Here is a 26,673-nt window from a genome sequence, read left to right as displayed (position 1 = left end):
AGAAAGGAGGCCTCCACCTCAAATTTTCCCTTTTTTTTTAATGTAAGAACAAAATTTGCTAATGGGAAGTGTCATTATTGAAAGGCCTTCTCATGGAGGCCGGAAAACGTGCCTGTGACAGAAGACCTTGTGCAGCCTGTTTTGTGCAAGATAGTTTTTTGTTGTGCAGTGTGGTCAGACCAATGCCAACTTCTCTGTAGGATCTCCACTGAGTAATTTAACGTTGCTGAGATGCACTGTCTATAATGCATTTTTTAGTTAAAATGTTCTGCAAAGAGTTCATATCTCATAATCTCATATCATAAATCATATAAATTCTGCTTTAACTAAACTTAGTGTCAAAACTCACATTGCCTTAATTGGTGCAGGAGTTTCACATTATTATTTTATGTAAAAGCACGTCAGCCATTATGATCTAAAGTTATCTATCTAAAAGAAAACCCAGAAGAAAACTACTGGTGTTCCAGTAACTCAGGCAATGGCATCACATGGAGAACTAAGCATGTGAGGCAGAAGAATAAATTTCTTCTTTACAATTTGTCTTTGACAAAACCTATAAAATGGGGTTTATGTGTGAAAGTTTCAGGAAAGTTTTCAGTTTATTTTGTATGTAGGGAAACAGCATTCTGTTTTCTGCTGATGTAGCCACTCAGCGTTGTTTTTCCTAATGCTGAGAAAGATTTAGTCCTGTAAAATGCAAACATCTGTTTACTTCTCCTACTTAACAGCCATTTTCAGTTTCCACTTCTACCTTAGTTTCCTTTCCCTAAAAATGCATTTATCCATGTCACTGTTTTCTCTGTCTTCCAAAGAAAAGCTTAAATTCTTTACCAAAACTGCTAGTCCTTATTTCTTTAGTGACCTAAGCCCCCAAATCTGCCTGTCTTCTAAACTCTTTGTTCTTAGCTGCTACTCTGAGATTTCAGATTTCATTCCTATCTTGGGTTTCTAGCCCTGGCCCGTTCTGGAGCAGGCAGTGCAGGAAATCCAGGTTTGCATCCCTGGTTGTATTCTGGAGGAATTAAGGTCTGCTCTGTTATAAAGTTACATGTGCACAATACAGTCACATGTATGAACTATGTGATCAGGACTTGCTTATTGAAAGCACAGTCTCTCAAATATTCCAGTTTTCAGTAACTAGAATTACTGGACACTTAGCAAATTTCTGTTAATGACGTGAGTTTTCAAAACTTCTAGCTTGATCGCGCAAGAGTGAACATGGCACAAGCCACATTTGTGAATCAAAATCTTCTTCTGGCCTCTTCCTCTTCCCCTTTAAAGTTTCTACTTCTTGATCCAAAGGCCAGGGCTGTTAAAACTATCCAGAGAAAGGGCCACTGGATTTTAACAATGGACAAATTTCATTTTTCAGTAGCCTTTTTCTCTGAAATGCCTGGTACAGTGAGGTGGAACTCTGGCCCTTGCTGACCGGACAAGTCCTACTGTGGCATTTACCCAGCAAAGTATCACCCAAATGAGGAGTGGGCTGCCAAACCAGTGGCATCCAGATCTGGGGAGGAGGGTTTTTCCAGCCAGAGTGACTGTAGATAGCAGATGTCAGTATGTCATCTGCATCATTAGGATTTTTACGTTGTGCGGTATCCTCCTAGGTAGGGCATTAGAAGCACGCTCTTTCTTTGCTGTACAAGATAAGGACTTGTTGCTTGTAGTGCAGACTGCATAAGGCAGGAGGTTTGGTCTCTTACATTCTACAGAAGTTAATGGGATTTTATGCATGTTTAAAAGGCTTCCTAAGCATCCTCGATTTGGCTGGTTTTAGAGGAAGGCCTCTGATGCTTAGACAGGATTCCAGCAGGCTGAGCGGAAGCTCAGTGAAGTTAACAGATGAAAGGACTTGGAGCTGAACTAAGTGGTAGGAAAGCCTATGTTTTCTTCTGGTTTTACTGGAATCAACAACCTCTTTAAGCTAGAGCTAGAGATGAGAAAACATATTATCAGTACATTTAAATGGAAAGTAGAACCATTATGCTATTTTGGAAAAAAAGAAGGAAAGAAAACATTTGCATTCATAAAGGAATTCTTATCGCTTGCAATTTGCTATCGCAAGTTTTAACGTACTAAAGTTTAGAAATCAGCAGTTAAGTCAGCTAGACAGTATTGACTCTGCCCTAGTGTCAGCAGTTACAGCTTCAAATATTCACTTTTTTCTTACATGGTTCTTTTATAAGGTGTTATTTTTGGATCAGTGATATTTTCTAGGTATTTTACATCAGAAACCATCTCAATTATGGAAATACCATTGTACTGCATTCCTTGTACACATGCTGCTTTCCTCTGACTCCCCTTGCCTCAAACAAGTGTCTGTCTCGAGTTACAGGAAAGATGTTGTCTTTCCCCCTAAGATAATGTCCTCATACATTTTGTCTCTGTTGTGGTCCAGTTATAATAATACTCTGTGCTGACAAATTACAGCTCTGTTCACAGTTACTGGGACTTGGAAGATTTAATTTACAGAGAGTATGATTGCCTTCAGAAAGCCCTGTGCATGTCTTGCAGTCTGATAAAGCAGGCAGTCTTCTTGTAACGTTGTGGACATTACCGACGGAGAGCTTTGTGTACCTGTAGCCGTACTCATGGTAAAGGGCATCTTGGTAGATTGTGAGAGCGCTGGATGGAGGAGGTGGTTGACGTTTTCTTTTCCTGCTGCTGATGTATCAGTGTTTTGTCTGTGATTTTGGTCTCTCTTTCTGCTGCAGAGCTTCCCGTGGGCCATTTAGTGCAGGTGTAAAGTGTGCAGGTACAGTCATCATTTGTAGGGGAGTTTGGCGTGAGGGGTTGGTTGTGTTGCTTGCCGTGTATCAGGTGGCAAGTAGCAGGCTGGGTTTTTGAGCCTGCTGTCTGGAAGGGGTAAAACCCAGGGCACTGTGTAGAGGATGGGGAAAAGGCACCGAAGTAGAATGTCGGAATTTGGCATATTCCTTGGGTTCTAAACATCTCGTGGCCTTTCTCTGTATTCATTTTGCTAGATTTTGGTTCTTGTCCTTGAACTGACTTTCAAGACAACACTTCTGGAGGCATGGGATTTCCTGCAGGCTCTACAAAATGAGTTTGTTTTTCTTTTGCCTTTTTCTTCTTCATTGTTTTACACACCAAGTGCTTTTGCAGGTGCAATATGGAGTGGCAGTTTTCCAGCAAGATGGTTTAATTACCTCCAAAGGCTTACAATCACAAGCTTTGGTGGGACAGACTATGAAAATGCAGTGTGAACGGTACATACAAATTTTAATGAATTGACTTCTAACTGTAATACAGGAAAAAAGATTAATTGCCTTATCGTAGATGCTACAAGTTATTTACATTATGATTTTATATGGGCGACTAATAAATTGTAGGAGAAGAGGCAAGTTTAAGAAGAAAACAACCCACAGCATAGGTATATTTCATCTGTACCTCTGAACTAAACGTGCGTTTGCATTCATGACAGCATTGTACTGATTTCAGCTTTTACCCAGCTAGACAAATGCAAGGAAAAGGTAAATGATAAATGCTTTCAGAGAAGATGTTTTGTAAACAAGATAAAATGATACTTTTTTTTCAGTTTTAGATTTAATATGTGTGCTAGAACTTAACACACCTTAAGATGGAAAAGAATTTTCTGTACAGCTTATCTGCTGAGTATTCAGCTTGTTTGCTTTTTTAAGTTTAGCTTGCTATATAGTACACTCCTCTCGCAGTTCCTGAAACTTTCACGTACAAACCTGTACATAAATTTCTTCCACCATCTTTAGTAAATGCAAATCAAAAAAATGTAGTTTGCCCATCACTTTCTTTTATAGAATGTAGTCAATTGTAAGCACTGCTGAGAAACATTAAAATAGTGGCTCTTCCATTTTAAAGATAAGATAAAAATTCCCAACTTATTTTAAAGATTATAATAATTCCAAAATTGTACATGTTAATCTTCAAGAGATTCTAATAAACACCGTATATAATGGGAATTATATAATTTCTTAGATACTGTGTATTTTGGGGTTGTTTTTTCCTATTTAAACATACAGTCTCTTACAGCCTAAAATAGACAGCATGGGTACAACTCTTTTGTTCTGGTGTTTAGATAAATGCAGTGTGGCATTACTGTGTCTTTGGAAAGCTGACCTGAAGTTTGACTGGTTTTGATATAACTGAGAAAAGAATGCAACTTTAACATAGTTTGAGGGGCATTTTAAACTACATGTGGATCAAAAGGAAAAGCACAACTGTATACATTTACATTAAGATCTTTCAATTCTAACAAATTATATTAGAAAAAAAAGTGCTTTTTTCGGGTATGGCTTTGGATGTCTGTCAAAAAGGTAAAGCTCAAAAAAAATCTGCTTGGCTCATGCGATTTCTGTAATTTTCTGTCAATATTCTATGTGTGTTGTCTAAAACACAAATTATTCCCTTAAACATGAATACAGCTTGGATCTGAATGCCTGTTAGTCTATCTCAAACATACTAAATTAATTTTTCTGGAGTAATAAAAATAATTATTTGAAGGTCGGGCGGGACTAGAAAAATGGAGGGTAAAAGGAAACATTGCTTAAGTTACAGGAAGTCAGTCTAACATTTTGTAGCTGCTGTTTGTCTTGGAGGAAGAAAGGTAAGATATTCATGAATCATGTTGTATCTGAAGGTACTCTTTCAGAATCTAGTACTTTATGAAAGCCTATCTAGTGGTTTATATGTTTGCTAAGAGTTTCTATGTTAACATTTTAGCAACCTTTAGCAGAGAAAATATAAACAATGCCCCAACCACAACACCAGCTACGAATCTCGGTTATTATAGATTTCTTATTTTAAAACAAGTATCCAAAACAGTGTAAAAGGATGAGTAATTTTAATGATGTGAAAATATTTCAAATGTATAGATCTTCTGATGCAAAAGAATGGTTTTGCACTCCCAAAGAGTGTGGATTATTTCCATTATTTTTAAAATTTCTACACCACAGGTTACACAAAGATTGTACAGTCATATTTTTTCCTTTGGAGATATACCTTAGAAGAGCTTGCAAATAATTTGACCTTTTATTGTATTTTGCTTTTGGTTTACTGTTCCTTTCTGCTTCCTAACAGCAGTCTCCAAGGTCTAGGGCTAAATTTTAGCACTTGTTTCTAAAGTACTTTATTCTCTTCCCACCTTGATGTAATTTAAGGAATTATGTTGCTGTCACTCATTTGACTGTTGTTGTTCCTCATGGGACGCTAATGGAAAAAAGATAAGGCTTGCAGAATTGGACTCAGTGAATACTGAGACTGTTTCTTAAGCACAACTGTCATCAAAACTATGCTGTGGAATTTATTTAGGAGGAAAGGTTTGGGGTGGTGGTGGGTTTTTTTGGGTTTGTTTTTATGAGAGCTCATGCAGTTAACAGAATCGGGAGGAAGGAAACGCTGCCTTTGGTACTTTAAGTTTTGTGAGGAGTTCCCTTTTCATGCAAATTCTTATTTACATGTTCATTATTGTTAAATTGTATCTGCCTTCAATCAAGAGATCATCTCTTACTCAGCAGAGTATGCGTCAATCAAAGCCTTTGAGTCGTATCAGAGTACAAGTGCAGCATATTTATGTGTCTGGATGTTGAGGCAATTCATATATTCAAATAACAGATACACAGTACTTCAGCTGCCCTGCAGACTGGAATCCCAAATGCTGTAAAAGCTCTGAAATGCATCCATCACTTCTTGTATTTCCACATCAACAAGACCTTTGGTCTTCATCCTATTACATAAACTCGCCAATCTCTCCTCTAGCTGTACCGTCATAACAAGATGAAGAGATTTGAGTTCCCTGTTTTCTATTTCACCTTTCCCTGACGCATGCCCAGTTTAATCTTCCATTTTCTTAGTTGTTGCAAAATGGGCAAAACGACTGTGAAGATAAGTAAGCTTTCCTCTGGAAGAATATATATTGCAGCGTATAAATGAACTCAAAGTTCTCATACTAGCAGTCAGAATACAAAATAATTCAGCTTTAAAAGGACCTCAAATCATTCTTCCTGACTCCACAATTTCCTAATGATTAAACAAAGAAATGAGGGAAAAAGAATGAACTTCAGTTTGCCATAAATGTATTTGTTTGATTTTTCCAAATAGCCAGTGAACAAAATAATTTCTTGATTGCCCAGCTCTCCTCCTCTGGCCAGAGGCCTCTCTATTGTCTTGGTGTTTATTGCTACTTACTTCACATGTAAGAAACTGTATGGGAGAAATTTGAAACTCATTCTTGTCTGGGGGTTCTACAGAAGACAAGGGAGGAAGGAGTTTAGGATTGTGTGTGTATATGGATTTTTGTTAGTTAGTTGGTTTTATAGTGGGTTTAAATGATCCTGCCTGGTTAAGTTTGGTTTTGCCTTGTCAACTCACCATCTTCAAGGTGATTGCTGTTACCTCATCAGATGTTTTCCTCAACATCTGGTACAACACAACTAAAGAACAAGTACAAAAACTACCTTGCATCTGGACTTGGTGAAAATGTGGCAGATATTCGTTAGTGCAGTGTTTGCTCATGCTTGGGGTCGTACATTCTTCAAAGAGCAATTTGTTTAGGCTAGCACCATTGTATTACTTACGTAGGAGTTGCAAACGCGTAACATGCAGATTGTGGCTGTGGGAACAAAATGCTATTTATAAGCATAGCAAAGCTAAGCCTCTTACAAAATAAAAAGGAATGGGAAAATGCGTCTTCATACTGTCCATTAAATAGGAGTTGGTTGGTGAGAGGGACACACCTTGAAAGTGTTCAGGAGGAAGACCAAGAGTCCAGTGTTCTCACCTGCCCTTCTGCTTGCCTTTGCATCTTGAGAAAAGTTGTATTTCTCTGGATGTCATTTCTCTTGCATCAGAGTTTTGCAACTGAAATCAGTTCCTTCAAAAGTGTCTGACCCTAATTATGTCTGGCAGTTGGGAACACATTAAAAATATTTTGACAGTTGGCTTTTTATTTTGGTGACTTAATTGAAGTGATGTCTGTAAGTGTTCATTTTCTCATCAGTGCATTGTGGTACAATATACATATCATTTTGGTGTAATACTTGAATGTTTAGAAAGTACTTTGGGATCTTGTCAGTGGTTTTTGAGTAATAACATTAATATTGGATGTATGTTAAATTATTTCTCTTTAAAGATAAAATCAGCTAAATGGATGTAAAACACAGATCAAATTAATTAGGCGTACTCTTTCTTTTGTAGTGAACAAACACAAACCCTGGATTGAGACATCGTACCACGGAATCATAACTGAAAACAACGACACTGTGATTTTGGATCCTCCCCTTGTTGCTTTGGATAAAGATGCACCTGTTCCCTTTGCAGGTAGGAACATACATTTGCAGCAGCATTTGAGCTTATGGATTGCATTACTAAGCTATTAGCATTTTAAGGAATGGATTTGTGGTGCAGAGAGAATTTAATCTGAAGGATATGTTTAGAGGCTGTATCCGAGTACTTGGGGCTTGACCATTGGCCTACGGGTGACCTTGAAATCAGGTGTCTTTTACAATGAACATGTCTGCTCATGTGTCGTGAAGCAGAAGTGATTATAAACAGCATAATACAGCAGGCTTCCACTATGAACGTATTTTTCAATGAAAACACAAAAATTGTGCAATTAAATTTGAATTTGCTTTTATAGAAATGAATCATTACAATTGCTGGAAGTAATAATATGTAGTTAATTTTGTTTGGTAGTAACAGCCCCTTCTTTCTCTCTTCTTATTCTGCTCCCTAGACCAAACCTGGTTGTGGACAAACTGTGACAAATATTTAATATTACTTAAATGTTATGTTACTGTGTTGGTACTTCATAACTGTCAAGACTTGAACAGAATAGTGAATGTGTCGAAGATTTTTGCTCAGATTGCAGTATGATAGATGTATGTCATGTGAAAGTTTTTACCTGTATTAAGTCTGTTTTTCCTGACCCTTATTCTGTCATATTACGAGTTCCTTTCAGAAAATAGTACTTTTGCATGTCAAGCAAATCTCCTCTTAAATTCCCTGTTTCATTAAAAGTATTTTTTTGAAGAAAAGGGAGAATGTTAAGGCTTGATAGCTGTTCTGAAGATCCTAAAAAGATGCAGTTGATAAAAAGATTATGTTGCTTAAGAATGTTCATCTTTATAGGTATAGGAACTCGTGAAGATGAGTATCGTTGCCGTTGTGGAATACAGTCATGTTTAGTAAGCAGGAAGTCAAAGTGCTTGGCCCAAACAGCATTTTACAGCATCATGTAAGAATTGCTATTAGCCATTTTCCCCAGAAGCATATACTGGCATAAAGTCATACCCTGCAAAACCGGGATTCACAAATGTTTTTTATACATTGAACCCCATTTTAATATCAGGATGGGTTTGTCGCTCATGGTGCCTTATAGTTCTTGGCTGCACAGAACACTTTTCTTGCTGAACCATAAATACGCTGGGGGTGTTCAGTGGAGGGGACTTAGCTAAATTTAGTCAGAGGTAAAAGCCTCAAATAGCACAGATGGATGAATACAGCAACCTCAGCATGAAACACTTTTGTCTGCTGATTAAGTCCTTACGGCACCCAGTTACTTGCTATTGGAGGTGTAATCAATGTCCATTCAGAGATAAGCAGGCAGCCTCTAACTGGGCAGTACAAACTATAAGCAGAGCAGGGGTACTGCGTCCAAAGATGCTCAGGATAAGGTGTTCCGACTCAGTTACTAGTTTTTGAAGCAAAGGAAAAAGTACTTGTTTCCAAATTATTGTTTTTATGCGTTTGTCAAGAAGCGACTCTATATTATAATACACAAAAAGTGTGGAATGAGAGTTTGAACGATAAACAGTTATCTGTAATGTATTTGAGTACTCTTTTTTTCTTAGAATGGTAACTTTCACGTGCATGTGCAATTCATTCTTCCAAATATTTGTGGAAAACAGTGATGTAAAGTCAGATTAAATCTTTGCTAAACTAAACCAATCTGTGAAATCTTCAGGTACAGTTATTTAGGAATGAAGACGGGTTCCGAGTGAAAAGATGTTAGTTTTTTTTTTGGGGGGGGGGGGATTTTTCTGTTACTATGAATGTTCCATCTCATATTTGCTACTTTTACTTGCATTCTCTTGGGATCCTTATAGGGACATTAATGGCGTCCGCTGTTTCTACTGACACTTTTACAAACTCTTTGTTGAGTGGGGATTTGATAGCCTGATAACTTTCTTTGTTTTTTACGTTGCGACAGTCAACATGGTTTTCATGAATTAATGATTTACTCTTCTTGTAGAAAATCATCCTTTGAAATACCGAAGTTGTGCAGACAGACTGGCTTTTGTGCTAAAGGTTACACTAGACAATAGTGTTAATTTAGTTTCTTCATTTATTGATTTTAATTACTTATATTTTAAGAAGTATTATGGGGTCTTGGAAGGAAAATACTTGGTGTGTATTCTGTGAAATTAGTAATTTGTTTCCAGGTAATATTGTACATTTGGCCTCATGGTCTGATATCCAGACTTAATATTATAATACTGATTGAACCCTTAATTCCCTTGAAGGGCCTCGATTCCCTGCCTATTTAGAAAAATCTCTATGTGCTTCTTTTTAAGCCTCTTGCCTTCTTAAATTGTTGGAGTAACTTCTTCTATGTGTTTTAAGTTTCTGCTTTATTATCATGTAATTTGATTTGGCTTTATAATATCATTAATGTTATTATAGGTCTTTATGGAAAATCCAATTTGTATGATGTATTTAGTAGGAGAAAACTGGAAATAGATACAGCTACAACATTAACAATATGCAGCAGCTGTACCTTTAATAGCATTGTAATGTGGAATTTCTTCTATGGCCATATTTTGTTTAAGTGTGTAGAACTTACTCTACAGTGTACTATATCAGTCTTCAATTGTGCCAGATAATCAGAGCTCGAACAGTTCCTTTCCCATCACCCTATTAATATTTTCGGTATTTTATCCAACTATTGTAGAAAAATATAGTCTTTTGGAAGATTTTTCCATGGTGTGGTGGGTTTGTGTTTGGTTTTTTTTGTTTGTTTTAAATAGGCCCAGATATATCAGGGCAGTTTGTGCCTTGCCATGTGAGTACCATTACATTTAATAAAAAAAAACAAATGTCAACAAATTGTTAATGTCATCAGAACTAGGGCTGGTGATAGCTAGATAATCCGGTAAAACAAAGCTTTCTACAAAAAAGAGAAAACACCAGTGTATAGAATTGTTTTGTTCAAAGTAGCAAAGATCTGTGCCAAACTCAAACAAATTGTATTCTAGGAATTACTGTTGTCCAGCAGCCCTGTCTGTGGCAGGGGAAACTGAGACACAGTTTTCTTAGACCTTCCTGCTAGTCTCCTAAAAACCTTCAGCTTCATATGTAAGATCTGAATTGTTGTGAAAGATAGAAATGCAATATAGAGTCACTGACAATTCTGGAAGACAATTGTTTCAGTGGAGCTGAATCCAGAATCAAATAAAAAAACCCAGTGAAGCAAAATGCAATAATGTAGCAATGATAAACTCTTTTTCTTAACCAGATCTAATGATATCAGGCAAATTTTATAGGAAACTCAGAAAAATAACAGTCCATGCTTCCCCATTTTATTCTTTGAAATTATACTGTTATTCATGAGAATGTTATGGTGTTGACCTCAAAAATATTTTACTTATTCTAAGAACTGGTTGTGAATTTTAATGCGGGCTTTTTCCTTCAGTGATCATTGAAGGTGAACAGTGAATTTTACTTGCAAAGCTAAGTATCAATCCAGGAACAATCAAATTTTTTCTAAATGCTGTTGCTAATGCTTCACTAAGGGAATTTCAAAGCTTGTTCTAAATGTTACTTGTCTATTTAGTAAGAAGTACTTCGGTGACTATTAGAAGGTTAGATGAAAGCATCAATAGATGTTTTTGATACATCAGCGATTCTTAATTGATAAAAATCTTTACCCTGTATCTCAACAACTCTGGTAACGATCATACACAGGCTATGTAAAGCTTTGCTAAAAACCACCTTTTTAGAGACATTTCTAAGAGACAGTAAATCATGAATCAGTAGAACTAAACTCGGTAATATTGTAGTAATTTGTCCCATGTGCTGACTGTCCATCATGTAATGACATAGCTGCATAGAATGACACCGAGCAATGCAATTATCAGTTATATTCACGTATATTTTATGCTGTGAACAGTGTGCCTGGATCTGCAGTTGAAATACGATGTAATTTATTTCAGTGAAGTATATCCGTTATTTTTTTACTTTCAACAAAATATTTTAAAAGCTGCAGAAAGTAATTTATTTTGTTGAGGTACTATTTTAACAAATTTTTTCTGCAGTGGAATGTTTTGGAGTGACTTAAGACTGTAACTTGCTTTAGGTGTGTAATTTTTGCTGTGTAGTTAAGCACGGATTCTACTTAGTCCAGTAGTTCTCTAAAATCAGTGAAGTTTCCTCAGCTATGAGTTTAAATTCTGAATGTTACAGGAAGGAGAGCATTGTAGGAAGCACACAGTATTTTCCCTTCTATGACGTTAAGTGACTTCAACCATTTTAACATGGGACTTTTGTGATCTGAGTCTGGACTTGGAATTTTCACAACTTGGAAGTTTATGGCAACAAAATTGGCACCACAGGATTCCAGTTTGCTTTAAAAATAAAACCAGTAGGCTAAATGAGTTGGAAAAATGTCATGTTAAAATGTATTCCTCAGCATGGAACTACTTGTGTCAATGTAAGGCAGCAGGGACACGTCGTTTGCTTGAAATGGTGTCTAAATGTTAAAAACAATGTAAAAGAACAGCCTAAATAGGTAATTATTTAATCTTCAAAAGAGTTCCTTTTGCTTATTGGTGAGCAGTTCTCTTATGGAAAGAATAGTTGAGAAAACCCACTTTCCTTTAAACCTGCTACTTTCCACTCACAGCTGGACTAGAGAATAAACACTCTCAATAGCCTGTAAGTGCTGTTGCTCCCTTTGCTTGCTAGGGCAGCCTGAAAAATGCGTGTGATACTACTTTTTTTTAAGCAAGAGAGGGAAGGAGAATATAAAGAATTCAAACTTGGCACAGGTGGTTTAGGGCATTGATTTTTCTACTCAATTCTCCTGCTTCTGCCTGTGTGAAATGGATCAAACCGATCTGTTCTCTTGGCCTAGGGTTTCCTCCGCTGCCCTTTTTTGTGTGTATTTAGACCAGAAAAAAAAAAAAATCTAGGTGGTTTCATCTCAATGACTATGCAGCTCTGAACACAGTCTCCTTGTGTGACACCAAGCACAAGGAAGATTTGCTGTTCTCAGCTGTCACTATTTCCTGTTCCATAATCTTTTATGATATATGTATGCAGTATGTTTGTAGTAGATGCCACACTTGGATCAGTGTGGATGCTGAACCTGAGCTGACAATCCTCCTAGCGATACATGTCAATATGGTTACACCGCTCTGTATCTGTGGCTGCCACTGGCACTGCCAGCTCCTGCCCAGTAAGGCAGGGGCATTACGGAGATGCTGCAGAGTGAGAGGCAAGGCATGGAAAGAAACTTTTGGCAGACAGTGCAGTGGGGAAAAGGCAGGGGAAACGTGTTCTGACAAAAAGGTTGAAGCCTGTTGATACAGGATGCATTGTGTAGACATGTTTAAGGTTGTTATTTCTCAAAATTAAGAAGTAATTTCTTGAGTGTTCAGTCTTGGGCCTCTGTTTTGTGAAGAAGAAATTAAATGTGTCCTGTTTTTTACTAAAAATGTGGAATAAGCTAGACATGCTTGTTATTGAATAGATCTGTATTTAGTTTTGGCTATTATAAATTTACTATCAAGAGATAAAATATCCAATTATTTATGATGAAAACACATGATATCAAGAACCATGTATTTTCTTAATCATGTGACACGCACAGAGAAATGTCACTGGAATGTTGTGAACGGTACTGATGCCACTGAGATACAGTGAAACAGCAAGGGATGTCTGAGGGAGATATTGTAAGAATTTGCTGGCTTTTCTACAGAGACATACTGAGAACAACAGGGCTAATATAACATCTAGGTTTTGCTGGGCTTTCATTGCACTGGAATTTTGTTATAGCAGGCTTCGAGGGACTTACAAAATTAACTGCCTACATTTTCAGAATCCGTAGAGGCTGGATGGCTTTGTGGCTACAGCATGTGGAAATACCAGACATGGTCAAGTTCGTCTGATATGTTCAGTTGTCAGGATCCTTATTTCAGCTGTTACACAGTCACCTCTACTCTTCATGCGCTGGGCATGAGGAGGAGCTTGCTAGAAAGGAGGTGAAAGTTGCCTTTTTTCCCCCTAAATGGTTAGCCTCTGTTATTCTTTGTGGTGTTGCATCTTGCATTTACTGTCTATATAAAAGACACTTCAAGTTGGTTTAAATAACAAAATAAATTCTTCTCTCATTAGGTATTCTGCTACACAAAATGTAAACACATTTCATTCAGGTTATTGGCCTTTGCAGGTAAAATATAATAGATAACTAGACTCTTGAGGTGAGATTTGCTTTTCTCTTTTACTATTTTTGTATTTTAAGGATTTGTTTCTTTGTAGGCTGTTCTGTTTATTCCACCTGTCCTGAATGAAATAAATTCTGTAACTGCCCTGTGCAAATCTAGTACAAAATGACATTCAAGGAACAGAGACAAAATGGAAGTTAACTCTTGGCCATAGTAATCACAATTTAGTCGTGATTTATAAAATAGAACACAAATTAATCCACAGAAACAAATGGGCCTGCTTTTATATAAAAGTCATCATAGTGAGACTGGTCGGTGAGCTGTAGCACTTGCCCATGAGGAGAACCTGAAGGAACTGGGCTTGTTCAGCATGGAGAATAGCCAATTTGGGGGGAACAAAGCAGAAGCCCTCCGACACCTACGAGGAAGGGACTGAGAAGATGGAGCCAGGCTCTTCATGGTGGGAGGAAGACAACAGGTGTAAATTGAAACAACAGTGGTTTAGACAGCACGTAAGGCAGAACTTTTTCACCCGGACAGTCAAAGATTGGACCAGGATGCTTAGAGACCCCGAGCCACCTCCATCCTTAGAGGTTTTCAAGACCCGGCTGGGTAAAGCCCTGAGTAACATGAGCTGCCCCTGCTTCAAGCAGGATATTGGTCCAGAGAACTTTCAAGGTCCCCTCCAGCCTGAATTGCCCTATTATCACATGATTTTATGATGTTTGGATGTTTCTTTCAGAAATTAGGTTGCTAAAGAGGCAGTGGGTGGGAGGACACAGGAGCTTGTTGTAATGCAATATCAGAAAGATAGTGTGGCTGCTTTCTGTGGGTTTGAAGAGGATGCCTGTGGTGGCAATGACAAGGCCGCTTGGTGAGGGTGAGGAAACAGGATCTTCCTAGCAGTGAACTGGCTGAAGTCAGCCAGCAGTGCTCTTTATCTGACTATTCTCAATTGAGTCAGACAGGAAAACAAGCTTCACTGCTTAGCGTAAACCTTGCTTTTTGTATTGGAGTGATACTTTTATTTCAAGATAAATTACTTCTAAAAAGGAGCCTTAGCTTTTTACATAAACTATTCTTTATGCTCTTAACTGTTACGGCTACGTAGAATACACAGAAAAATGGAGGCCTAAAATATTAGTTATAAATAAAGATTCCTAACGCCAATTGTTTAGCTTTACATGACTGCTGAGCCATAAATGCTCTTTATGTGCCTTGTGCTCCTATAAAATTCAGAATAAAGTACTTTGAAGCTAGCTGACAGCAGACTGACTCTTACGGCAAATGTCCAGATTGTATTGAGGGAACACCTTGGCCGTGGTTCATAGCCAGGTTGTATTATCTTGGGTAGCAATTCTGTGTTGCCTGTAATCATGTAACAGTCATGAAAGGCCACGTGTCCCTTGTAACCTTGACAGCATATATCAAGTATTGTCTTATTTGTCATTCCCTCAGTGATTTTTTTTAGAGTGTATCAAAAATAAGTAGACAATGATATCAGACCTCGCTTACTATTTTTTAAATATGACTGCTTATGATAGATGCAATCAATACTATTAGGCATGCTAAAATATTTAAAATGCAGTCTTTAAATAAGTAGTTGAGGATCGCTTTAGGAAAAAGCTGTGTTGTCTGCCCTAAATTCATTTGGGGACTTCATCTCTCAGTGGGACTTAGTTTTCTTGTTAATTGTTGTTGTGAACAAATCTTTGGAGGAGAGGTTGTGAGACTGGTAGGGATTCAAACATGTCATGGTGTTGGACATCTGTCTTTGTTTCAGGTTAATTGCAATATATTAATTTATGCTTGCTTTTAAACAGCTTTTTAAAAAGAAAGATTTTTATTACTAGACATAATGGATGTTTTACTGCATATACTGTCCCTTCTGGCTTTTTTATATTCCTTTGATCTGCAGATAGTATAGAAGGTTAAGTGACGGAAGAGCAGAAGTTAAAAAACCAAAACAAACCCAAACCTCTAAGCCACCCCCAAAACAACCAAACAAAAAACCCACAAACTAAGTCGATAATCTTACTGCTGGGACCATAACTTTATTTGTTACCTTTTATCTTTTGCAATTAAAAGCGGAAGAAAAAATGAAGCTTTTCACTCCAATCATAGCAGTCTGGTTCCCAGAGTTGTTCAGACTAGCTTCGCTCTTGCTCTTTTCTTTAGAGAACAGAATCTCATATACTCAAAATATGGGTTGAAGAAAACGTTTTATTTGATCTGATTACACTCACTGTGTTATGCTGAAATTGATTATTGTATTGAAATTCTATAACTTTTTAATTTACTTTCATTTGAAGTTTAAGCCATAAACAAACCAAAGGTGTAGAACCTTCCAGTCCAAAACTACTTACAGGGTTTGGAAAAATGCGTGAACAGTGTTGGCTAATGTAAAATTGCATGTTTCACTGAACACATGATTTACTGAGTTCTACACATTTCACAACTTCTCATGGTCAGGGATTTTAAGTTAAATATCTTCAAAGGCTGCTGAAAACTTCCTTTTTTTTTTTTTCTTTGACCTACCATAAACCTCTTTGATTATATGACCAGTCCGGGATTTTTGATGTATTTTTTTGTATCACTGTGTTTATAAATACATGGATGTTTAAAAAACAGAAGTTGCACATATCTGGGTAGATTTTGTTGGCTCATTGAGAGTGATATTCTTATACCAAGCTGTCACTATTACTCATTTTTATTATCTGTTCAATCTGAAAAATTAGGGAGAGGGATGACTGAACTTCAGTAATAATGCTGTTGGACAAATGGAGACACAGACAAGGAAATAACTCATTGACTACTGCTGTACAATTATTATATAAAATGCATGAAAATAAATGCTTAAATTTATATGCATGATGATGCACTACTCTGAAGAAAGATGAGATACTCCACTGTTCCTGGTCCCATGTTAAATAGTACAAGCCTTTCTTTTGAAAGGTGTCATACTTGTATTGCAGCAACACCCAAATGTCATCTAAGTGCCCACTGGTCTGGGTTACTGATTAAAAATGCCATCTGAAATGGTACGAGTAAAATTACACCAAAACACTTACAATACCTTCCTGAGTGAATTGTGTCAAACTTCCAAAAGGATATAAAACTGTACACTGGCTAGGAATATTACTTTAGTACTAAATCTAATATATTTTTAATTTAAAAAAAAAATCCCAAACCAAAAGAATGGCAAATTAGAAATACCTACCGTTATTCCAGATATCTGTGGAATCTCTTAGTATCTTCACTGACTGGGTTCTTTGCCGGTAACACTAGACTGGCACATAGGAATTTTCTTCAGTGAATTGGAAACAACCCCTCCATGTGCAAGTGAAGTCTGATGCTTCTGTATTAAATGGATCAAGTCTTTATATTATTTGACATGTTCCCTGATGTCAGTGACTCTTGTTTCTTGAACTGAAAGGCAGCGTATAGAGGGCAATTAATGGGTTAGAACTTAACCAGTCTTTGGGCAGTGGGGCTTTGGAAATAGCTTCATAGACTGGGTGGTGAAGGCGGGCTCTTGACAGCTTCTGTGATGAGCCACCTAAAATTGAACATTCTGAATATTCACCACAGTTTTCAGAAGCGAGTGGACCAGATGGAGAACAGAGATGCTTTGGTTATGGAGACATTAGGAATTTATCTGAGTGAAAGTTACATGTTTTCATGAACTCGTTACTGCTGTCTAACTACATGAAATTGGTAAGATAATTCGCATGGAGAAATAAGAAGATTGGGGTCAAAATTATCTGAATTATTTGCAAAATTTTAAAAATTATTGCATTTAAAATTAAACTGCTTTCAGAATACTTTAAGCTACAGCAGAAAAATTGTTCATTGTTCACAATGGATGTTGATGTGGCAATTCTCTTGTAACTGATAAGATTATTGCCATACTACAAAGTCATCAAATGTTCCTGCAACTTTCTATGTTCCTCACTTAAATCTGTAGCTCTTAAATTCTTTTTGCAATAATGTAGTTGGCTCTATTCTATTGTAAGACTAGTTCCCTGCTGATCATAATCCTCAGCTCTCTTCCGTGTGGTTCTTGTTTGGTTTTCAAGGAAACTAGATGGAGATTTTGCTTTACAGTTTATTTTGTGCCAATAATTGGCTCATTGTAATGTGCTGATATCTCCATTTGTCCTGTAATGGACAGAAACCTAGAATAAAGCTACTTAGCCAGTTAGTCATTTGTATGTTGCTGTATTATATACCCTTGTTGCTATTCTGACCTGGTAAAACAGCATTAATGCTGTGCCCTTAGAAGCAAGTGAAAGACAGCAGGGTTACAGGAAGCCTGCTTATGCCATCAGAAAGATCTGTATCTGCCAGGCTGTCCTTGGCAATGGATCAGGTTGTTCTGAGTAACAATACTTGGTAATATGTAACTCTCATAAGTTTTTTTTTCCTTGTAGTTCTATCTATATTTTATATAGTTAACATGCATGGAACATTTAATTAGATTTTAATTATAATTTATGAAAGTCAAACAGGGTTTTAGAAATGCGTTGGAAGTGCTTAATTAATCAGGGATAGACACAAATGTTAAGCACAAATATTTATTTTCTCCTGCTTCGAGTCAGTAGCTATTTGCGTTGAAAGTTTTCTGTCAATTTACTTGGCAGGCTCTTGTGCAAGACAAGTTAGAGGAAAAAATGTTTTGTGTCAAGAATGTAGAAGTTAGAAGGAAACATCCATGCAAGTTTTCTGTACATCACGATTCTTATTACAAAGTCATTTTACATTAAGAGTGAGGGATAATTGTGCATTCGAAATAAATGTGGTAACCTTTCCCCTGCAGCGTTGCTGCATGAGCAATAGCATAACCTAACGCTTTGTCAAACCAGAAGAATTTATTATGAACTGGTTAAATAAGGAAGTAGGAGGTGGACTCGGGAGTGATCCCCTGCACTCGTGTCACAGGTATCTTTCAGGAAGGAAACTGCTTACTGAGTACAAGCCGGGAGGTTTTGTGAAGTGCTCTGTGTTGTCCGAATTCTGCTCCCAGTGGAGACAGTTTTTGCTTTTTTGGGTTTTGTTGCCTCCTTCGTCATGAGGTGAGGGCCAAAGAGAAATCTAGTGGACTTCAGAATTTTTTGAGAAAACTGACTATATCATTTGTGCTTGTCTCGTGCAGTATTACTCACTCTAGAGAGCCCTCATTATTGTCTGCTCCTGCTGTGATGTCAGGCACTAGAGCTGCCCAACTAATTGCCTCAGCTGAGTTTAATTTAGGAGGACATGCTAGTGTTGAAATGATGTGAAATCTCCAACCAATACCATCTATGCAGCTTCGCTCATCTTTTATGCCCTAATTCTTTTCTTTGCGCTCTCTCCCTGGCTCTTGCTCCTGCTCGCCCCCTCCTCATCTTGTTGTAGCCTAATGGGCTGTAAATTGGTTGGTTTGTTCATGCCCTCCCGTGACACTAAACCTGTGACATTCTGTTCTCACTGGAAACCCATGAAGGCATGAATAGATAAAATATAGGTAGGTATGGTATAGACATTTATGGTGCACATTATTTATAAAAACTCTGTTGTATAATAGCATCTTTTGGACAAATTAACTTGCAGATGCATTTTGTATACACACAAACACTTGTATTACACTCCTTCACAGGTCAGTTTCGCTCAGTTTTAGCATTGTCTCATATGTTAAGGTTAGAAGAATAATACAAAGATTGAGACAAAAATAACTAGTTCTGCAAAGGTACTAGTTTTTAGTTACTTGATTGAATGTGGCTCCAGTTGATTGGTGTGCAATTAGCATGGTGATATAACTACTGCAAAACAGATTTATATTACCTTTGAAAATGTGAGGGAATTGAATTTTTAAATTTCTGGGTTTTCTTGATTTTTGAAAATCATAGTGAACTATAATTTACTTGCCTTTTTATATTCGTTTTAAAACATCAGGAAAAATACTTTGAGAGCAATTACCAGCCTAGATAGAAATTTATCTCCATAAGAAAACTGTATTTTAATTAATGTTAAAATTATTTAATTCATGCATTTAAAATTAACTTATTTCTGTTATAGTATGAGGACATTTAAGTGACTATTATTCTGCAGCAGTGGATATAACTAATAACCACAGTATTTCAGGCGCAGTGTGTTTTGTTATTGTTGTAAAGTCAACTTAACTAGCTGCTAAAAAGAAAATTTTTGAAAGGTGCATTGGCACTTGATTGATTTGTTAGTACATGTGACAGATTTAATGGCTGTTCCTGACAGCAGCTCCTTACTGAGATGCTTGTCTGGGAGAGGTTCCAGGTGTGCTAATGGAAAAAGTTATGAATGAAGACAGGAACAGCTAATGTTGTATTTGGTGTGGAATGCAGAGTACAGAAATTAAATGAGCTATAACACTATAATTAATAAGCATGCTAGAATTGAAACTATGACAGTAATTTAACGTCAACTTCTAGGTGATTTTGGACTAGGCTTCTTTATTTAGGACAGCGAAGCTTCTACATCCCAGCTGGCAACTTCACTGGAGGTGAGGGTCTGTGTTGCTGTGTGGCCTCTTCTCCCAGTGCTTCACTCCTGCAGGGTCTCACTGAAAGTATACGCAGGCCACAGGGGAAAATGATGAACCATGCAGCTCTGTTGACTTCCATGGTGCTGTCCTATTTGTGGAAACTGGCTGGTGTATGGGAACTGCGTGCTAGGAGCAGAATCATGAAAGCGAATGGAAATCCTATGCAATGAGAAAGAAATCATATTCAGTGAAAATGATTCAGTTAGTCTTCATCTCCTGTGAAAATATTCAGACTTAATACTCTTTTGCGTTGCAAGAATGAACTGCTATCATTCAATATAATTTATTGAAAACTGGTTTGTTCGTGATACTGCACTGTGCTTTTTCTGCTCTTCGGATTCACCAAAGCTGCTTTGTTGTGATGGCTTTTAAGTTTACACTTGACTAACACTAGGCTTTTTAAGAGGTTTGCACTGATCAGAATTGATCAATTTTTTATCAAGCAACCAAAATAAGTAACTTATCACGCTTCAGGAGGGTGCACAGAGCACAAAACTGGGGCATGGGAATAAATATTTTAGTATTCTGCACTTAAGCCATTACCTGCTGTTTTGCTGACAATGATGGAAGCAGCTTAGAAAAGGAGAGGAGCCTTCTCTCTCTTTCATGAGTTGTCAACAAAAACTTGAGCTGACAAAGTGTGTGATCTGCTAGCTTGTTTTTCCACCTCGCCTGTCAACCAGTTTTCTCATACACTCATTTTATCTGGTTCTTGTCTAAGAATTAGAAATTCTTGTAATTTCCTGTTTGACCTAGGGGTGCGTATGTGTAATTGTTCTTTAGAGGACATAGAGCCCAGAGGACTTGGGAAATCAAAATTTAATTCTTTCCTCTGACACAGATTTTAGGCAGTCACTTAAGTGCCCAGTTTGATTACCAATCATTATTTGGTGACCATACGCACTTAAGAACCTATTGAAATAAATGACTGCTATTAATATAATTGCTGCCTTTTATGTTCCTCATACAAACCTGTTCCTCTTTTGTATCGCAACATTAATTTGATTTTTTTTTTTCCTGTCTTGACTATTCCTTTTTGTTTTGCAAGATAGCTTCCACCATTTTCAAAAGCATGGTTGCTTCAGTTTCAGAACCCTGTCTGAACTGGTCAAAGTATAGGCATATACATCAACTTCCTATAAGTATGTATACAAAGGATATGTGTCTCTGTATATTTATCTCCTCAAACCTAAACAAAATAATTCTTAGCAGATGAAAACCATCTGAGTATTTTTTTTTTTTTTTTTACTATGCAAACTTAAGAGGTAGGATGATCCTGAAATGTAGCCGTTTACCTCTCATGTTTTACTGCAAATTTTTCAATTCCCTCAACTTTATAAGCATATAATTTTAGCTTTCTATTTTCTTTGTCTCAGTCTGCAGTTGAAATAGAACTTAAAGACACAATTCTGATGCTCTATCAGTTTATTCCAGACATTATCAGTCCGTTAGTACAAGAATTAATCACTTTTCCCGAGTGAGACAAGCCATTTCTGTTCTGCCCTGTGTTTCTGCAGTATGTGTCGAGCAGCACAAGTTAGCTGAGCAAAGAAGGAAGCTGCAGGGCTCCATATGATGGCATATGTACAGGTGTGCAAACAAAGGAGGCCAACAGCAAAACACTTCCTACAGAACGGCAGCTTCGTGAGGGGCTGTGTGTTGGGGAGGGAAAGTAGCATTGCCTTCTTCAACTCTGAATACTGCTCCTGAAATTTCTTCCTTTTTTTTCCCCCAACCTTGTTCCTCTCTTAAAAGATGATTAAGACAGAGAAATGAAGTTACTTTTAATACTTTGATTACTGATTTTCTTCCCAAACAGTCCATAGCATATGGTCTGTATTTACAGAACCAGTTTTTAAGTTTAGACAATGCAGTAATTCTGATTTCAGTGTTATTAAATGATTCTTTAAAATGCTGTTAGAAGACCACTAGCTCAGAAAGATGATCCTCAATTCACCCGCTATGCTTCCTTGACACATAAGGTTTTTCACTTAGATTTGAAAGTTTTGGAGGTGAGCAAGCTTATAAAATATCCAGAACCTTGTTACCTTATCCAGTTCCTGTTTCCCATGCCTGGAAATGGGTTACACCATCACCCTGGAACCGTGAGAGCCTGCACGTTCCTCCTCTTACTATGACAGAGTAACATCTTGCTGGGTGCTGAGCCCTGCATGCGAGGGGCAGGCTGGTCCCAGCTATTCGTCTTTGTGCACTTCAGCGTAGATGACTGTGTATGCCGAAGAGGTTATACGCAAAGGCTGCTTCTACTTTTGCTTGTTTCTGGGTATAGTGGTCTTCATCATAGGTGATGGAAATTTATTTTTCATTTAATTCGGTAGGCTTTTAAAATTAAATGGAGGTTGATTTTTCTGTAACACTACAAATATACATGGGTTTGTATTTATGGTATATTTTCCTGTCTCTTTTTCCTGACACACAATACTGTAACAGTCATAGGATTTCTGATCGAATAGTGACCTCATCACTAACATTAGAACCTCGTGCCAGTACAACCAGGACCCTTTGACTTGTACTGACATACATCTAAAGAGGATTACTCCTATCAGTGTTGCAACTATTGGCAGTTACTGACACTGTAATGCTTTCTGTTGCTTGCTTGAGGGATGTTTTTCAGAAATGAGAAATAGAAAGCTCTTTATGAAGACAGACTGAAACTTACTCCTGTTCAGACAAAAGGAAACAACCATTCTATTAATTCTTGGCATTCTCTTTTGCATACTCTAGAGGCCATTTGTGTGTTTAATAGATTAGCTTCAGTTTATTGAGAAAATGGACAAGATCCATTTCAAATGATAACAAATCAGATTTTCATCTGACATGAGTTATTGTTGCACTACTGAAAAAAGACAGTATGGGTTGGGCTCAATAACTTTTTCTAGTTTATTCTCCCTTCTAATCAGGAAAATAGCTTTGTTTCAAAAAGCCCCTTTGCAGGAATTTCTAATTACCAGAAAATGAATTTGTTGAATGGTGTCATATTTACTATATAATTGACAAGAATGATAAGGCACACACTGTGACTTAGTGAATTCTTTTTTCAGAGAGAAGGGTAGAATGTGTGTGTGGGTTTTTTTTGTTAATGTATCTGATTGTTTGAAAGAGTGGACAGCTGCAAAAGCTCAGTTCTGTGGCTGATTTAAAGAATGTGTCTGTTGGTTTCCAAGGTGAAGTAACTGCTTCATTGGTGAATAAAGCAGCTTCAGTGTTTTAGAACACTGATGAGTAAAAACAAATAATAATATGTCAGTATCACTTTTTGTCTGTCTAAAGTGTGTGACAAAAAATAGTGCTGTTTTGGGAAAACTGACCATACAAACTGCTTTTGAGAAGTAAAAGCAGCTAAAAACTTAACCTGAGCCAAAAATCCCAGCCACCTTCCCTGCTTCCCCAGTTTTGCTGGAATAGCACTGCATCTTCTGTTCTATAATTGTGGCCATGTTATTGCAGCAAATAAATGACTGTTGGATCTACAAATATCAAAAGTGTAATCACTTAAAAAATATACATACAAAATTAAATATTAAAGAGCTGTTTGAACCCACTGCTCTGTTAATGATGACTCAAGCTCTGGATCTAACTATCATTTCTTCTAGTGAAATGCAGACAGCAGTCCCTTGGCTTTCTTCCCCAGTCTCATCTGTAAAAATGGTATATTTGTAATGCATAACCTTCTTCCTGTGCTCAGCAAGTATGGGCCTGCCTTTTCTGATGGACCTTATCTTCCTAATTTCTAGCACTTGAAGAACTGAAAAATAGAATATCAAATAAAATCCAATTATCTATAAAGCAAACTGAATCAACTGCTGCAGCAAAACAGCTGATCTTCATCACTGATATGAGAAGAGTATCTCCAGTGTGGCTGAGAATGAGCAAAAGTAGTAGGAAAAGAGAAATAAGCATGTTCCTAGCTAACTCTGTGTTATTCTCTGTTAACACCATGACTAATTTTTTGAATGAGTAACCATCTGCTGAAACCAGTAGTAATATCCAAGAATGTTTGGATTGGGATTTGCAACAGGATGAGTGGCACCCACGTGGCATGGAAATCTCGGACACTGTTAATTCAAGTAGGTACCCTGGTTTTGAAGTTCATTGTTCACTGTTTACCAGCAGAATTGAGTGTTTATCTTAGCACACTCATCTGCAGGCTAGTCAGGGTGAGACAGTGACCCAGTTCACAGATCTTCGCAAGGACACAATGTGTGGAAATAGCTTGGCCATCGGAGACCTCGCAAAATACCTAGGCCAGTCGAAGAAGAAAGAATAGATATCCTTCCCTGCTGCTAAAGACTTATCCTAGATCCTGATGAATGGCTTTGGGTGTAAGTTGGAGGCTCCAGTACGAAAGTATCTAATGAACTGAGAACAAATACGCCAAGTTATGAAAATTGGGGAGGAGGGCGAGGAGAAAGAGTACGTTTACATGACAAGCATAATAAATGTGTCTTGTAATAAACTCTTTTTATGTACTAGCATTGTTTTGCCATCTGGCTGTTTTCACAGTATTTTGAAGGGGATGAGGTGCTGAAACAACTGTTTTTTTACAAACACCTTCTGGTAGACCTGTTGAGCCAAACTAAGCACTAATTTATTCTGTGGGGTTACTCATGAATTGAATAGTCCTCAGTAGAGATCCTAGGATGGTTCTGTGGTGGTTTGACTAATGCTACTGTAGTTTTAAGAAGGGCATCTTTATTACAGCTCTAAAGAGATGCTGTCTTTTCACAGCATGAATGAAAGACCACTCTTGGTTCTTTCTGCTGGATTCTTTCTTGGTGCTGACACCAACTGTAATTGTTTTTGTTTGATTGTTTTTTTGTTGGTGATGGTGGTCCTTCTACCAATCCTAAAGGCAGTAGTTTTGAAAGTGTTGTCCCTTACAGCTCTCAGACTGAGAATCCCCTTTGTGCTTGGTGCATGTGCAAGAAAAATAGTATTTTACTAGAGACCAGTGATTTGTGAAAAAACAGGCATTCTAAGAGGCAGTCACAACCAGTTTGCAGGGAGGGATGTAGTCAGAAGGTAGTTCGCTGGAAGAGCACAGTAGGAAAATGCAACATCTGCTGACGGGTGGGGACTTCTTTCAGCTCTTCCTCTGTTTAAAGTCTTAAAGGGGTTCTCTGTTCCCTTTTATGATGGTAAGTTTCCTGAATTCTTCATACCATATTTTTTTTATTTCCTTGAACAATCCTGTATGTGAATCTGTGATGTTCAGGGTGCTTCCTAGTCCTATCACTGATTCCGAGAACTGATTTCTGTTAGCTATTGTCATTTCTGACTGAACATAAAAGCAATGATTTGGTTTGTAATGTTCTGTATCTCCCTTAGTTTTCATAAGCATAAAATATTTCCCCAAACATTATAAAAAGATTAAAATTCAATTTGAGTGCTGAATTATGCATGGGTTTCGGTTTGGCAATATTCTAAGAATATTAGAAGGATGCCCTATTCCTTGTTCTTGTGGAGACTGATTTATCTTTATGAAGTAAAGCTACCAAAAAAACGCTCCAGCTGCTCACACGTTCAGTGTTCGTTTAGCTAGATTTACAAAATGGATAATTCTTTGTTAGGAATTACCAGAAAATCAGAGGATGAAGGCCAAACACCTGCAACATGATATTTGGGGACAAAAGTTTTCCATTTCCAACTTAAAGTCCATCGCAGGAGACTTGGAGATAGTGGCTGCTTCAGCTCTGTTGGAAGCATTAAGAGAGTTCTTCCCTCTCAGGACAATCTTTCAGAAAGACTGCTGCTACCAGTTCTCTATGGTTTGTGAGAGTAAGAGTCTTTACACTTAAATCTAACCTATATGTTTTTCCTGTCCTCTTTTGCATTAAAAACAGAGGATAGACTTAAAAAATTAATAACAATAAAGAAAACTTGAACCTAAAAGACTGAAAAGGAGCAGCCATATTTTTGGGAGACTCAGGCTACATAGTCCTTCCAACTGAACGGTCATAGCCTGTCACTGACTGGCAGTTCACCAGTTTGGAGTGATTTCTGTTTGTGCATGAGTCAACTGCTTGTTCATAGGCAATGACTATATAAAAAAGTCAACTGCGTGTAGAAAATGCACGTAGGAGTATGGAGAGCATGCATTCTTCAAGGATAGTGAAGGCCACCTACACTGACAAACACTTTCAGGATTCAAAGGAGAAATAGCTGACGCCATTCTCTCATCCTAGTCCATCCCTTCTGTTCCTTCAAGCGTGCCTTGGAGGGCCAGGAGGTCTTTGCTCGCCCAGTTGCTGTAATGCCAGATGTAGGATCCTGTTTTTTAGCGAAGCTTGCTGCAGTGATTTCTGTCATGTTGACTGTGAGGTTTCAAACAGCCCAGGTTATTTTCCGTGTGAATCCCATTTTCATATTTTGTAACCTTTAAGGATACTGTCATCCTATTTCCAGTTAGCTTTATCACCATATTAGTACTGTCAATTATCACCTGTCATAATTTTTCCAATGTAACATTTAGAGCTCACTAAAACATTAGCACAGAGATTGTGGCATACGTTTTCTTACAGGTTTTGACTTGGCTCATCAGCCCATAATCTTCATGATAAATCAGCTGCCTGCTGTTGTCATTAACACTGTTTCCCATTTTCTTATTTCTTATACTAGACCTGCCAGAAAAGAATAGGGAAAGGCAAAGAAATT

At 37.5% G+C, this 26,673-nt stretch overlaps 1 protein-coding gene across 5 annotated transcripts in view; it reads left to right on the top strand.

The window, feature by feature from the left end:
- The window catches only part of CLSTN2 (calsyntenin 2), a 527,602-nt gene that overhangs the window by 319,973 nt on the left and 180,956 nt on the right, over window positions 1–26,673 (top strand). For all 5 annotated transcript variants that reach the window (XM_075417512.1, XM_075417511.1, XM_075417510.1 and 2 more), the window contains one exon: window positions 7,192–7,314. In XM_075417512.1, the coding sequence (XP_075273627.1) occupies window positions 7,192–7,314 (123 nt within the window). The remainder of the gene's footprint in view (window positions 1–7,191; window positions 7,315–26,673) is intronic.

The sequence above is a fragment of the Opisthocomus hoazin genome, chromosome 4 (genome assembly GCF_030867145.1).
Source record: "Opisthocomus hoazin isolate bOpiHoa1 chromosome 4, bOpiHoa1.hap1, whole genome shotgun sequence".
Classification (NCBI taxonomy): Eukaryota; Metazoa; Chordata; class Aves; order Opisthocomiformes; family Opisthocomidae; genus Opisthocomus; species Opisthocomus hoazin.
This window is presented reverse-complemented; position numbering and strand designations above follow the sequence as displayed.